The sequence below is a fragment of the Natator depressus genome, chromosome 8, assembly GCF_965152275.1.
Source record: "Natator depressus isolate rNatDep1 chromosome 8, rNatDep2.hap1, whole genome shotgun sequence".
NCBI lineage: Eukaryota > Metazoa > Chordata > Testudines > Cheloniidae > Natator > Natator depressus.
The window spans coordinates 13,525,602-13,541,117 of record NC_134241.1 but is presented as its reverse complement, the minus strand read 5'-3'; the positions used below and the strand labels follow the sequence as shown (position 1 = coordinate 13,541,117).

The following is a 15,516-nucleotide window of genomic DNA, read 5'->3' as shown; positions in this document are numbered from 1 at the left end:
AACTTGGAAGAAAGAAAAAACAGAAATCACAAAGACGATGAAGGACAATCCTAAGTGGGGGGTCTCTGGAGGAGAGTTCCATTTGTGTTAACTTTAGCTCTTGCCACTAATTCTGGTAGAATCCAGATTTTAATTGCTTAAGTGAATTGTTCACGTCCTGCATTTTGGCTATGTCAGATTTTTCTGCAGGGGACATGCATTTATTCAGCCACGCAGCTGTTCCAAGACTGGTATCACTGCTTCTGCCACTGTCAGAACAGACAACATTTGTGAATAGTGGTGTGTGCATTATAACTTATAGGGTCGCTCTGTCTGTGGGAGCATCTCACTCCAGGATGCCTTAGCCTTAGGACATACTTCACTTTTTATTGGGCAGGTGTATTTATGAGTTAAATTGACCTGCTAATTATTACTCTCATCTTGTTCAGCCTTGGTCATGACAGCTTTAGCCTATTATTTCTCATATATACACTCACTATTTCCCCCCATCCCTCTCATCTCATCCCACTATTTCTTCTTCTCATTGCTGGCACAACAGCAGTGATCCAAATGGCATGGAAGATAATTAATTGGATGTATAGCCAAATACCACCAATACAATTCTTTCTTGATTGTTGCTGAAACATCCCTGGCACATCCACAAATCCTCTAATTCTCACCTACTGTGGACTCCATTGCCAAAACCCCAATAATGTGGGACACTGTAAGTTTCCCCATTCAGTTATATGAGAAAATTATGACTTTCTGTTCCCCTCACAGAGCACTTATGATTTCCACTTAAAACCTTATGTAACAAAGTGTATTATTTCTAATGTGTTTGTCCCGTTCAAAGCCTTACAAAACAAATTCCATAGTAAAGTGTTATTACATTGGAAATTGTTAAGTACCTACTGACTACAATGCATACAATGTATACAATGATGTTCATTATTTACCAGTCTGATTTCATTCTGGGTAACAATGCTCATGGATTTAATAGCTTCATAAAGTGTCATGCCAGAATAAATCACCCTTCAAAAATGTATCTCTTAGAAATAATATGTAGCATACAGTCATTTATCACAACTGAGGTAAGATGGACACATATAATAAATGATATCCTACCTTTGAAGAAACAGTCCTTGCTGTGGATAATGTAGATTTTCTTCCTCTGCAAGCATGAGGCTCGGTGGAGTTCACAGTGATTTTCATAAAATTTGCCATCAGATCCACACACTGGCATATAACTGGGCTTGCAGTCTTCTAGGCATTTGCATTCAGGCTGATTAGTCTCCTTGTTCACAACACACTTACTTCCCCGGCCACAGTATTTTTTTTCGCATGATGCATGTAGGCCATCTTGCCCATAAAGCACTGAAAAAGTAAAAAGCTTAAACATTAACTATATTTCCTTAACAGAATTGAACAGTTCTTTTGTTTTAGCATGTACATTCCAAGCTTATAGGATATAAGGATTCCAAGGATACATGGGCATCCTATGGACAATATTGCATCTGTGATACAGAGAGTATCTTCATACATAGGCTAGCAGTTCTACAGCCCCCACTGAGCAATGCATTAAAGTGTGTGCTTAAGTGCTTTGCTGAATAGTGATTGGCATAAGAATGTGCTTAAAGGTAAGCATGTGCTTTGCTGAACCATGGTCTTCAGTGACTAAAACCTATACTATGTTCATTCTGCAGTTCTGATGTGGTATTTTAAGACTTTGTTGGGATTATATTCTTCCTTCCCAACTTAAACATTGAAAAATCAATGTCTATTGGCCTGTATAAGCATCGATGACCAAGCTAGATGTGGATCTTTTTTTCTGGTAAAACTAAACGTTCTTGAATTCAAAGAAGACTACTCAGGTATCACTCACTTGGGCCCTCTCATCTGACACTGGCAGAACCCACAGTGGCTATCAGTGACGCAATTAAGACTCTGAGAGCTGGTGAAAATTTAAAAAAGAAAGGAAAAATGTGTAGGACCGATCCATAGCAGGGGTCAAAGATTAATCATTTTTGTGTAGGGTGGAATTAATCATATTAATGCGCAAGCTTAACTTTGTGGCAGATACTTTGGTTCACTTTGGCTGTACCGTATATTAGGGGTGGTTAGTTCTTTAACTTCATTCTAGTATTTTGCATTACTTAGTTATATGCAGGATAGATACCTAGTGGCAGACCTCTTATAAATGTATTAAATAGATATCAATAAAGAACTCACTCTACAAAAGCAAAACAGATATTTATTAACTATTAGTTAATCCATTGCTTTTATTTCATTTTTATATCATAATAAACAAATCACTCAGATACTCTAACCATGCAAACCTCCATTTAGCACCCCATGTACTATGTGCCAGACACACTGGTATCCTTACCTATGCTGGCTATCAGCTTCCTACACGGGTGACATTTTCAAAAATGCTCAGTGTTGACCTAACTCTGATTCCAGTGAAGTCAATGATAAAATTCCCATTGACTTCAATGGAAGCAAAGTTAGGCCAATACTGAGAGCTTCTGAAATCTCTCTCCTGCAAGGAGTCTCATCAGAGTCAATGGAATTACTAATGGAGTTAATTGTTTCCCAATATGAGTGAGGCCATCAGCACCGGGCCCTATGTAAATATAACAATAAATAATGTCTTGTTTCTTTTAGGTATTAGCACAATATGATGAACTGAACATTACTTGTATTTTCTATTGTTTTATGTTATTATAAGCCTAGGAAATTTAATTCTAGCCTGTAATAGCACTGCACCTAAAATTTCTGCACTGAAGGGCTTACAACAGACCTATTATTACTATAATTTATAGAGGACAAGATATTTTGAAATAAGCCACTGTACAAAGAGTAATAACTAGCATTACACTCAATTATGAGTTTTGGAAAATTAGAAGATTACTGTGCTGCATTAATTGCAATAAGCATAACATTGAGAATTACAAAGGATGAATAATTAAAAAATGAAGGTAGTTTGGTAACCAATGTTTTACTGCAAGCTTTAATTAATCTCCCTTGTTGCCCATTTATGATTTCCCAATACTACATGCTGATAGAAAATGCAACAGTGTTAAAAAGCAAGACCTCTGAATCCATTGCAAACACCAAGGGGTTAAAAATAGTTGTACAAAATGCAAGTCAAAGTTTCCACATGTAACAAAACCCATTTTTGCTTGCTCCTTGTTAAGTTTTTGTTTTCATCACTGAAAATTCGAAAGGAAAAGAATCGGTTATTGGAGGATTAACTATTTGACTCAATAACTCATTAAAATTCCTACACCTTGGCAGGCTAAGAAATATTGACTTTTTCCTGACCCATAATAAACTAGAAGGTCAAAAGTGTCTCTGGGCAGTTTAAAAAGTACAGTCCCTCAGAGGGAGATCTGAATATCCTTTATTCACTTCACTAATTATTCAACATGTCTCTTCAAAGTATCCACAGCAATACACATATTGTGACCTCTACATGACCTACTGTCAAGGTCATCTGTAATTACAGTATCTATTGTTCATTTGTCAGAACAAAGGTCGCAATGTTTGAGTGAAGAAACCCTCTTAAACTTGCATTATTATAGTTGCTTGGCTTGTTCAACAGAATGTGGCACACTAGGAAATGCATGTCAGCATTTGCTGGTGCAGTTTAAGGTAAAATATTTATTTTAGATTACACTTTTTCTGTTTTGTTTGTTTGTTGATTCAGGTAAGATCATTGATCTCCCACCCCTTCTACAAAAATTGGAACTAAATTAGATCTGTTTCTATGCTTTCTTCTTCGATCCCAGATATCCTACAGTGTGATCACCCACACGGAGTCCACTGGCATTCTTTTGCAGGATGGAAAAGGTTGAGCTCCTGCAAATCCTGGTTGCTCGCTTAACACAGTAACCTGTCCTGGATTGTGTGGATGTGCTGGGTTGTGGAGGGGATTTTAGTAATCTTAAACGATCCACCCCTACACACACACACCCTCCACATCCTTCAGCGAGGCTAGATTTCTAACTAGTACACAAAGCAGAGCTAGTTACTTTGCTCTCTGGTATATATTCTGCAGTGTGTTGCTAACACTAGCTGGGAGCTGCACGCTGCCCTTTTGGAAGAAAAAGCACACACTGCCCCCATTGCATATTTATTTCCCCCCCCCACTCCCTGCCCCAATCCATCCTGAGCCACCCTTCACTACTATAGCCACTCTTAAAACATAGCAGCTGTGTGCCCCGCCCACCTCATCATTATGGCTGGATAGGCAAGGACAAGATTTCTACCTTAGCATCAGCTTGATCTTTTTTGTCTTTTGTTGGTTTCTCTCATAATATCTGCGTTCTTGAAAAACAAACATTTGTGTTCCCATTGTAATGCAAATATTACTGACCTTTAATGCTGTGACCAAGTTTGGGTAAGTAACGATATATATAAGACCTCTAGGTAGCTCAAGCCTTGCCTATTCTACATACAACGAAATGATCATTTAAAACATTTCTGGCTTTTGTTCATGGATAGATTTATGCCATTCTACTGGCCATAGAATTCCTGATGGTAACTTTAGTGCAGGCTAGATTCCAGTAACTGCTTGAACCCCCCTGCGGTCGATTTAGTGAGTCTTCACTAGACCCACTAAATCAACCCCCTGGTGGATCCATCACCTCAGTGTCGATCCCCGGTAAGTGTAGACATACCCTAAGTTAACTTAGACAGCACTACTAATAAAGAATAGTTATGACCAAGATTTAGGTCCATCAAACATGAGTAAGTAAACATTAAGCAGTCATGAGATAAGAGGGAAGGTCCTCTTATGGCTCAGTAACTGGTTAAAAGACAGGAAAAAAAGGGTAGGTATAAATGGTCATTTTTCAGAATGGGGAGAGGTAAATTGTCATGTCCCCAGAGATCTGTATTGGTACAGTGCAGTTTAACATATTCATAAATGATCTGGGAAAAGGGGTAAACTGTGAGGTGGTAAAAAATGCAGACGATACAAAATTACTCAAGATAATTAAGTCCAAATCAGACTGCAAAGAATTACAAAGGGGTCTCACAAAACTGGGCGACTGGGCTAGAAATTAGCATATGAAATTCAATGTTAGTAAGCGCAAATTAATGCACATTGGAAAAAGAATTCCAACTATACATGCAAAATGATGGGATCTAAATTAGCAGTTAACACTCAAGAAAGAGATCCTGGAGCCATTGTGGATGGTTCTCTGAAAACATCCACTCAGTGTGCAGCAACAGTTAAAAAAGCTAATGGAATGTGAGGAATAATTAGGAAAGGGACAGATAAGACAGAAAATCATAATGCCACTATATAAACCCACATCCTGAATACCGCATGCAGATCTAGTCACCCCATCTCGAAAAAGATATATTAGAACTGGAAAAGATACAGAGAGGGCAACAAAAATGATTAAGGTTATGGAATAGTTTCCATTTGAAAAGAGATTAAAAAGACTTTTCAGCTTAGAAAAGAGATGATTAAGAAGGGATATGATAGAGATCTATAAAATCATGAATGGAGAAAGTGAAAGTGTTATCTACTCCTTCACATAACACAAGAAACAGGGATCACCCAATGAAATTAATAGTCAGCAGATTTAAAACAAACAAAAAGAAGTACTTCTTCACACAACACACAGTCAACCTTTGGAACTCGTTGCTGGGGACGTTGTGAAGGCCAAAACTATAATGGGGTTCAAACAACAATTAGATTATTTCATGGAGGATAGGTCCATCAATGGCTATTAGCCAAGATGGTCAGGGATGCAACCCCATGCTCTGCGTGTCCCTAGCCTCTGATTGCCAGAAGCTGGGTTTGGACAATGTGGGATGGATCACTTGATGATTGCCTGTTTTGTTCATTTCCTCTGAAGCACCTGACATTGGCCACTGTCAGAAGACAGGATATTGGATCATTGGTCTGACCCAGTATGGTCATTCTTATGTTTTTATGAGTAGGAGGATCTCAGTCATACAAGAGGAATCCTCACAGAAGTCACCAATTGTGGCACTGGAACAATGGTCCCGGTGGCACAAAACTTTTGCTTGTTTCAGCTGTGATATTCTCTTCCCCTTATTTATAATTGGAACATGAATATTTATTTGCATTATAGTAGCACACAGAGACTCCAATCAGGAGCAGGGAATGACTACGGTAGGCACTGTAGAAACATAAGGGAAGACAAGATCCCTGCCCTAAAGACCATACAACCGAGTGCCATAGTTCGGTCACAGGGAAAAAACTTTTACATACAATTTAGTTAAATCCTTGCAAACAGTGCTGCAAAATGGAAATCCTGAAACAATCTTCAGTGTAGCAGCGCTTGATACTTTGGTTACCTTTGCAAATGGCTGCAAATTAAGTATTTGGTTAATGACAATGATGCCACTGGGACATTTCCCTACTTAGGAAATAATGCACCAGAACTTCAACTGTATAAGTCGGCATGATGCTATTGAAGTCAATGATCTGCATTGATTTATACCAGCTAAAGACTAAAACAAATTTAACGTCATGCTAATATTTGTGGGTTTGCCATTCTCAGCGATTAACTTAATTGAAGGATTATCTAACTGAAGGGTCCACATGGGGAAGCTACTGTGGTGCCTCAGACTTGTGGTGCATCCCACTACATACTCTTTAGCAGACAGACTTTAAAGATAAAGGCTTAAGATACACTGAGCAGTCCAGAAGCCACATGGAGGATTTTAAAAAACATTCTTAATTAATTAGCAGCTAAGGTAAGTAAAAGTCCCCCATTAAACTTTTGACCTTGGTCATCCAGTGTAAAATCTTTCTGAAGTCTCAGAATCACAGGACTGGAAGGGACCTCGAGAGGTCATCTCGTCCAGTCACCTGCACTCTTGGCAGGACTAAGTATTATCTAGACCAGTAGTTCCGAAACTAGGGGTGCCGCTTGTTCAGGGAAAGCCCCTGGTGGGTCGGGCTGGTTTGTTTACCTACCGCGTCCGCAGGTTCAGCCAATTCCGGCTCCGACTGGCCGCGGTTCACCACTTCAGGCCAATGGGGGCTGTGGGATGCAGCGGCCAGCACGTCCCCCGGCCTGCGCTGCTTCCTGCGACTTCCCATTGGCCGAGAACGGCAAACCGCAGCCAGTGGGAGCCACGATTGACCAAACCTGCAGAGGCGGCAGGTAAACAAACCAGCCCAGCTGGCCAGGGACTTTCCCTGAACAAGCGCACCCCTAGTTTGGGAACCACTGATCTAAACCATTCCTGACAGATGTTTTTCTACCTCTTCTCTTGCTACCTCTTATGATGGCAATTTAGAACACACTTCATAACGACCCAAAGAGCATTCAACTGTAAGTAAACATCGAACTTCCATGGCTCGTCAGCTAAGATCTGTGCTGTAGTAGGGCCAGATAATGCTGGAATGGCATACTGGCACTTTTGCCACCTGGAAGACACCATTTTGTTCTCAAGCATGCAATGTCACACCACATGTAGGATGTCATTTGGTAGAGCGAAATGGCGTCCTCTGCATAGCATGATGCGTGCAAGGTCATACTGGTGGAGTTATTCCGGTTGTTGCCCATTCAGGACTACACCATTGCTTAAAACACTGAACTTCTCTGCTTTTGAGACAAGAATGAAAACTGGGATGTAGTTCACTAATTAAACAAGAACCCCCTCAATATTTTTCTTTCACGTTATGAAAACTGAATGAATTTCCCACTCCTACAAGGATTATAAAAAACAATAATGGAAAAGGTAATCAAGTGAAACTACCAGCTAACTGCTTGCAGTATTTATGAGCCCCACAGCACTGCATGAAAAAGATATAATTCGTTTAATTTATTAGTCATAAAGAAAGTCATTTACCTAGGTTAAAAAATGATCATCTTGTAAAACAAGCCACTTTTCAACACTAATTAAATTTACCAAACATGGCCAGAGACTAAGGAGTTATATTATATTAAAGTTAGTCTGATGAGAAGTGGAACTTCATTTGTCTCCATCAATGACAAGATTCTGTTCCCCAAATGGGGTTTTGGCTGGAAACGTGAGAAGTTTGGGATTCTGACTGAAAAACAAAGGCCAGATGTGGTTGGTAATACAGCTGCAGTTCAGGAACTGTGTCAAGTCCTTTAACAGGGTTTTGTTTATTTCAAAATAAAAAGTTAAAGGCAAAATGAAGATGTAATTCCTATCCTCAGACTTATGAGGCTATGCATTCTCTAACCACTGATTAATTCATGAAGATCGAGGCCCTTTCTGCCTTTTATACATTGTTGAAGATATTACAAAGTACAGTCAACTTTTCATAATTTTCCCATCCCTAAACCCTATTCCTTACTTTGGCAAAACTCCCAAGGAGTTCAATTCAAAGTTAGTTTGAATGAGGAGCAATATAATAAACTGGGCATCATCATCACACCCTACGTTAAAGTCACAGCAAAAAATAGATACATTATATCAGGCTTCGGACCAATTGTAATTATGTAATTCTGCACCTGTAAATCACAAAAATGTAAATTATAATGTTTGCATAAATAAAAAGATTGCAAATTATTTGAGATGAAAACTGGGCTTATTAATATCCATAGACACACTTTTGGAAGTTGTTAACTATTCCTGATTTACAATGTGGGAAACAATGCCACAAATCGCACAGCAAGTCGCTGTCAGAATAAAGATTATTTACTTAGTCTTCCTGGTCCTCGGTTTTCCCTTATTTAAAAGAGGAACTATCGTATGTTCCTGCTTCAGAGGTAGTGATAGGAACTCAGTGATGTTTGCAAAATATTATGTGATTTAAATGTATTTTTATTGTACCTGCATGAAAATCAAATCCTCAGAAGTGCAGGAACTACTACAGTAATTTCTTACGAACCAACCTGGTTTGTCCTTTAGATCTCATGGAAATCTAAAAAAACTAACAAAATTCATTCAGCCAGTGCTGAATTATGTCTCTGCATCATTTCTGTTTGGAATATATAGAAGAGGTGGATTATTTTTTTCTTTTTTAAGAAAACACACAGAAGCCCAACACAGCAGAAATTATCTGATAACAATTTAGATGAGGACGATCCAACACACATATACTGAGCTGTGCCTAACCATGGAAAATGTACACCCAGAAAAAATTCATTTGAGAAAACATAAGCAACCTTAATTGCAGTGGTTTTCTACTACTAGAATATACTGGATAGAGGATGTAAAGGAAAACAAATATAACCTCTACTAAATAAAAAACCTGCAGTAAATCAACAGTTCATGTATTACTTCACTGCAGTTTCAAGTTCAGATTTTTTTGTGCATCTTGATTGCTACCTGTAATAATCACGTACTATCTAGTCCTGCAAAAATATGATCCCATCTCTATTAGATATTAATTTTTGGGGAAGAATACAGATTGTAGATACATTTGTTGCTTGGAACTTCCCATACACTTGGCTTAACATAATTTATTTTACTTGTGCTGATAATAAAACTGCAAATACCACAGCATGGGACCTTCCACCTTCTCTGACTAGCGCATATATATTGTATGTTCATAGGATAATTCACGCATTGAAGTAATATCAGTTCAGACATATGCAAATAGCTCTGCCTCCTGTTCAGCTAACAAATATGCGTACCCAGTGTCATCGCTGCAGTAAAATGAGTGTAAAGCAATGGGCAAAAATTCATTAACAATCTGCATAACTATTTAAGCAAATCTCTTTTTTTGCATTGCATGCCTATTATGAAAACGGAGCAGCAGCAAAAGGAAATTCACCTCAGAAAAACTACTTGGTGTTGACTGAATCATTACCAACACAACCATTATTTCTGTTGCTAGTCTTTGCTGTTCTTTCTTTCTCTTTCTTTTTTTCTCTTTCTTTCTTAACAAGATGGTGACTCATCCTGGAAGAAAAATATAGAAAATGGGACATATGCTTCAAGCTGTTTTGCTGATGATGCAACCTGCTAAAGTTTAAGTTTGCTCATGACATTTGGCACTGCTGTACTATTGAAAAGATTAACAGGTTTTATAACTACAAGGACTGCCCACTCTTTCAGGTAATAAGAAGGTTTGAAGGTCATGTGCATTATTCACAAGCACTATCTAGGGAGAGAAATACACACTTCTCACTCACTTTTCCAAAGGAAAGAAATACAGTATCCTTGGAGGAGAAGGACAGAAAATTATCATCTACTACATTAATCTAGAGGCCCTATCAGAAAGGGAAGATACTGCATCTAAATGAGGACATGGAAATATTGTTCAAAAAGCCATAAAAGATAAAGCTATAATTGTTTCAGTTATAGTACACATTCAGATACATATAAACAAACAGACACACACACTCTCTTTCTATATCTTTTTACATTGGCACCTCTCTAGATAGCTACATTACTTACGAGTGCCAAAGCCATGGATGGGTAATGCAAGTCATTCCAAAAGAGTGCCAACAGAATTTTATACCAGACTGCATTATTTTATTTTCTGAGGATGTCACATATTAAATTAAAAACCAAAAACAAACACCTCCAAAATTACCTCACAATTTTAGAGATTTTTTTTAAAATTGATGCTCGTTACTATATCACTGCATATCATACAAGGTAAATTAGTGAGAATGATTCCAGCTGAAAAAGACTCTGATGGAGATGAAAATGATTAGGCACAACTAAGAAGTTTCTAAAACTGACCAAAAATAGCTCTTCTATATGTAAGAATGTTGGGGTTTTCAGATCCAGTCTTTCAGACTTTCCAGGCCTACAAGCAAATACTGTCTCCCCAATGGAAAAGTAGGAATCTCTCCATTCCGGTGGTATAAAGCTTATACTTCTAGGTCCTGACTTTGGACATTAAACCTGCCACAGTGCAGAAAGAAGCAGTGTCTCTTCTGTGCCCCAATATATTGTTCTGCAGAAATGCCAGATTGGAGTGGAAGGAGGAAACATTTCTCTTGCAGATTTTTTACTTAACAGCAGCTGTTTGAAATTGATCAGTTGTTAATAATGTTTGAATAAGTCCTGGCAGAGAGGGAGTGGACTATGACCAGACCCTACACTAGTGAAGCTGATAGGACTTTTGCTATTGATTTTTATGGTGCAGAATCAAGCCTCTCGTGGGCAAAATTCAGGGGAGCCAGTCCAAGGTGTCTGCTAAATCTAACTTATCACTCAAGATACAAGTTCTACATGGCATATATAAATTTTAAACAGCGAATATGCCAAAAATCAAGAATAGCAAATAAAGCTGGCAGCCATGAAAGCAATATTTAGCTACACTGTCATAAAGTGGATGCACCAATATGAATCAGTGAAGGAAACAGCTGCTGATACAAGAAGAGATGAAACAAGCTTTGGATTGACACAGTTGAAACCTATAAAATAAGGACAAATCAGTAACAGAGAAAAAGTCCCCATAATCAGTATGCTTCTATGAAAAAAAGAAAATTTTGCATTTGTAACCAAAGGGCAGGATACAATCTGTTCCTATAAAGTGTCCAATTTGAACCTGATCAATCCTTTAAGAGGATTCCCAGAGTATAGCTTTGAAGGTACTGAACCATGAATTCACCGAATCAAGTGCAATTCTCCTTCCCACTCTCCACACATATCACTGGATTCCAGTTATGGACAACCAGAATAACTGTTAGAGGATGAACTCTTTCCTAATAATGTATAATCCTCAGAATCATATATCAAAGAGACGGGTAGTAGCAGGGGAAAATATAAAATTGTTACAAGAAAAGGAAAACCTATCCTGAAAAGACTTTTCATTATACGTTTTCTGTGACTGAACTGCAAAAGCCTGAGATCCCAATAATGTGCACTGAGGGAACTGCTTAATTTGTGTCAGTATTGTAATTATTTATCCATATAAAATCCATATTTATCCATATCTGTGGGATCAAAAGTTTGGTATTAACACACATTATTGGCATGGTTTTTATATTTATGAGTATGAAACAAGAAACAGAGGGCATGGATACCAACAAATCAAAAGAGCAAATAATGTAAATTACACCTGGAGATAATTGCAGAAGAAAAATGTAAACCCGTGTTTGAAAAACTGGCCAAAACATCCATGCTATTAATGTGTGACAGTCAAGCTTTTGGGGCCATTCTCTTCTCTTTAGTGAGAAAAACCTGAAGCAGATCAGTCATCAAGTCTTATTGGTTTATTTAGAGGATTATATATCATAGGTATTTAATAGTGAATGTAATTTTATGATATTATTACAATGTACCAAATACAGTTTAAAAGCTAAATTATGTTTGGCTGCTGTGTCATTGGGATTCATATTGATCCAAGGACAAAATTTGGCCCTGGGTTTCGTGACTGGAAATGTCATGAAAGAGATGACAAAATCCCTTTGAAAAAAATCACAGAAGTAGTGAGAAACATTACTGGACTCTACAGTTACATCCCCCCTCATCCATCAGAAGGCCTTTCTTTTTAAAATTTAATTTATTCCAAGGTACCCAAATTTAAAGCTTAGTGAACAACTCAATACAGGAGTTATTGTTTATATCTTTCTGTTATGTTTAGGTCTTTACTATCACAGTGCTTCAAAATAGTGTGAAGCACACAGGAATGCATCCGATGAAGTGAGCTGTAGCTCACGAAAGCTTATGTTCAAATAAATTGGTTAGTCTCTAAGGTGCCACAAGTACTCCTTTTCTTTTTGCGAATACAGACTAATACGGCTGCTACTCTGAAACATAAACAAACACTCCAGTATCTGATTGGTAGGTTCTGGATCACAGTAACTGTGGGAAACAGAACCATTAAAGTTCAATACCCTACACACTTCTGAAAGAAAGATATGAAATCCTCATAGGACTTTGCTCAAGGTTGGTCCTGTTGCATTTAATTTCTTCCATTAGCCCTTCTCACTGCCCCAGTCTTCAATCTTACTTTCAGGACAATCCTTCCCTTCCTCTTGTTTTCAGTTGTCTTTTACCCTTTGACCACTGCAATGAGTGCTTGCACTCTATGGGCTATTGTAAAAGATGTGAGCGATCAATAGTTCACGGGTCATGTATCCACCTGCTATTCCTCAAGTGAAATTCCTGTGACAGAGTATATGAAAAGCTTAGAAAGTGATAAAGTAATAATTAGAGAAGACTTGTCTCTTTTCTTCAACTATATTCCCAGTGCAAAGAGCAGAAGCGAGTTGGAAAGATTAATTCTGGCTGATTATTTATCTTTATTTGTTGATGCTTTTCTATTAAACTTTCATTTTGATGCCAACATTGGTGGGTTTGGTGTAAATTATCCACATAAACGTTTCCCTTCCCTCGCTATTTTCCACAACCATATTTGAAGACTTTTTTCAAGTCTTGATTGACCATTGCATTGGTCACACTTTCCACTTCCTCCTATACATATTTATTTCTCTAAGGAAGCTAACTTTCTTTCTCTAAAAATTGCCTTCTTTCTTTATAAATTGCTGTGATTCTGTATCCCTCCACATATAACTTTTCTCCCCTTCCCTGGAATAAGACAGAGTTCTCGCTTCATACTGTTTCAATAACTGGCTCAATAATATTTTTTTGCAGTGGTAGAAATAGATCTGGTGTTCTTGGTCAGATGTAAGCCTCCATGGCTTTTGAAGAAGTTCAGATCCAGATCATTTCTCTCTTTCTATTGGGTCCCATTAGAACAGCAAAGCCAAATACTCCTGAACTTTGGAAGAGTTTGGATTGAGAGACGAGTCTGTGTTTGAAATCCACAGCTTAGGCCCATCTCAGCTTGGAGAAGGATCAAAGCAATATCCATCAGTATGTTGCACCACACTGCAGCAAAAGGTGAACCTACCAACAGCCATCACTGTATGATTCCTATGCGTAAATAACTCATTTACTGTGAAAATTATTTTTTCTATTGTATTATTAGCCATGGTTCAGAAACAACAGAAGCTAAACTCTGATATGAGGAAGGACCTCACAGTCTTGAAATCTCATGGTCTCTGATTTTGGTCATCCACTGCCCCACTTCGTAGTCAACTCATTTACAAGAGAAAAATTACTTTTCTCATTTATTTTATACATATTTCACCCTGACACATGCATAAACCAGATGGCACTGCATAATGGATAGATTGATTTTTCAGTTTCCTGATTATTCATTTTCTCACTCAGTATATCAATTTATAAGACTCCACATCGAACCAAAATAGCTCATCAGCATATTTGTCCCAGAAATGGAAACATATCTGAATTGAATTTATTTTATTATTTTTTGGTTGCAGGATGAGCAGGTGACGAGATAGATATATTTAATGAATACCCATTTGGCCTCTTATTACATTATCCTCAAATGCTGCTCTTGGGGAAAAAAGATAGATCCTCCCTCATCCCGAGCTCTGCTATTGCTCTGTGAGGTCTAAATGATGTGATTAATTATAGAGAGCTATAGACTTCACGATAGTGAAGCCTGTGTCAGCAACTCCTTATTTTAGGTTTTGTGGTATGTAACGGTGTCTTGGCATCAGAAGTCTCATTCTTGGAACAATATTTTAAGTGCTCTCGGGGCAGGCCATATAGGTACAAAATGAGTGGTATTAAATTATCCCGCAAAATTCATTAAGCTTCCACAAAATGCTCTCACTGGTGGAGAACGAAAGAGACTGGCATCGTGACCTGGGCATCTCCTTACGAATAAAATAAAAACTATAGCTTTCTTCATTAAATTATCCTGCAAAATTCATTAAATTATCCTCTATTCAGTGGGAATAGAGCATACACAGTAATTTTCGGGAATGAAGAACTTAACTACGTAAGCAAGAAAGGTTTAAAACCTGAACATTCACATGAACCTCACAAATACGTACACATATCCCTGCTCCTATAGTTTAGGTGGTCTCAAGAGAGAACAAGGATGGCCTCTTTTACAAGAGTCACTTTATAGTTTATTTTATTTTTTCCAAATTGGATTAAATTTCAGGTCATGTGTCTAGAGAGACTAAACCAATAGTTTTAAATCCCAACAAATAATTAACAAAACCCATTAAGGAAATGTTCCACTTAGTGAGCTGTAGCTCACAAAAGCTTATGCTCAAATAAATTTGTTAGTCTCTAAGGTGCCACAAGTACTCCTTTTCTTTTTACAGATACAGACTAACACGGCTGCTACTCTGAAACCTTAGTTTTCTATGCGTCCTATGAATAACTAAAGATAGATAATGGTGCTAAAAAGATAGATTGGGCATATACAAAGTTTTATTAAGAGTCTATTTGTGGGCTTGAATATGTTTGGATGTAAAAGTTGCCAGTTTCAGAAAATAAATGGGAAGAAAAAAATAAATAGAGCCATTTAGCTATAATGGGTTTGTATTAGTGCAGGTATTTCGGGGCGGCGGGGGAGCTTACTGCTCAAAGCATACTGCATGTTTGACTCACTATTGCATTACTTAATTGAAGAGGCTAGTTCAGAAATGGGATTAGGATCATTCCGACATCACATCCCAATCAGCACAAACTTCTTGCTGAAAACTGTTGAGGTTGTACAGTCTTTTCAGATTTTTTCCCTCCAAAGAAATTTCATTTATGTTTTCTTGCCTCGATGCT

General features: G+C 37.8%; 1 protein-coding gene across 6 annotated transcripts in view; it reads right to left on the bottom strand.

Annotated features, from left to right (window-relative positions):
- FSTL4 (follistatin like 4) overlaps positions 1-15,516 on the bottom strand; it is a 671,384-nt gene that overhangs the window by 318,360 nt on the left and 337,508 nt on the right. For all 6 annotated transcript variants that reach the window (XM_074960459.1, XM_074960458.1, XM_074960457.1 and 3 more), the window contains one exon: positions 1,105-1,353. In XM_074960459.1, coding sequence (XP_074816560.1) covers positions 1,105-1,353 — 249 coding nt within the window. The remainder of the gene's footprint in view (positions 1-1,104; positions 1,354-15,516) is intronic.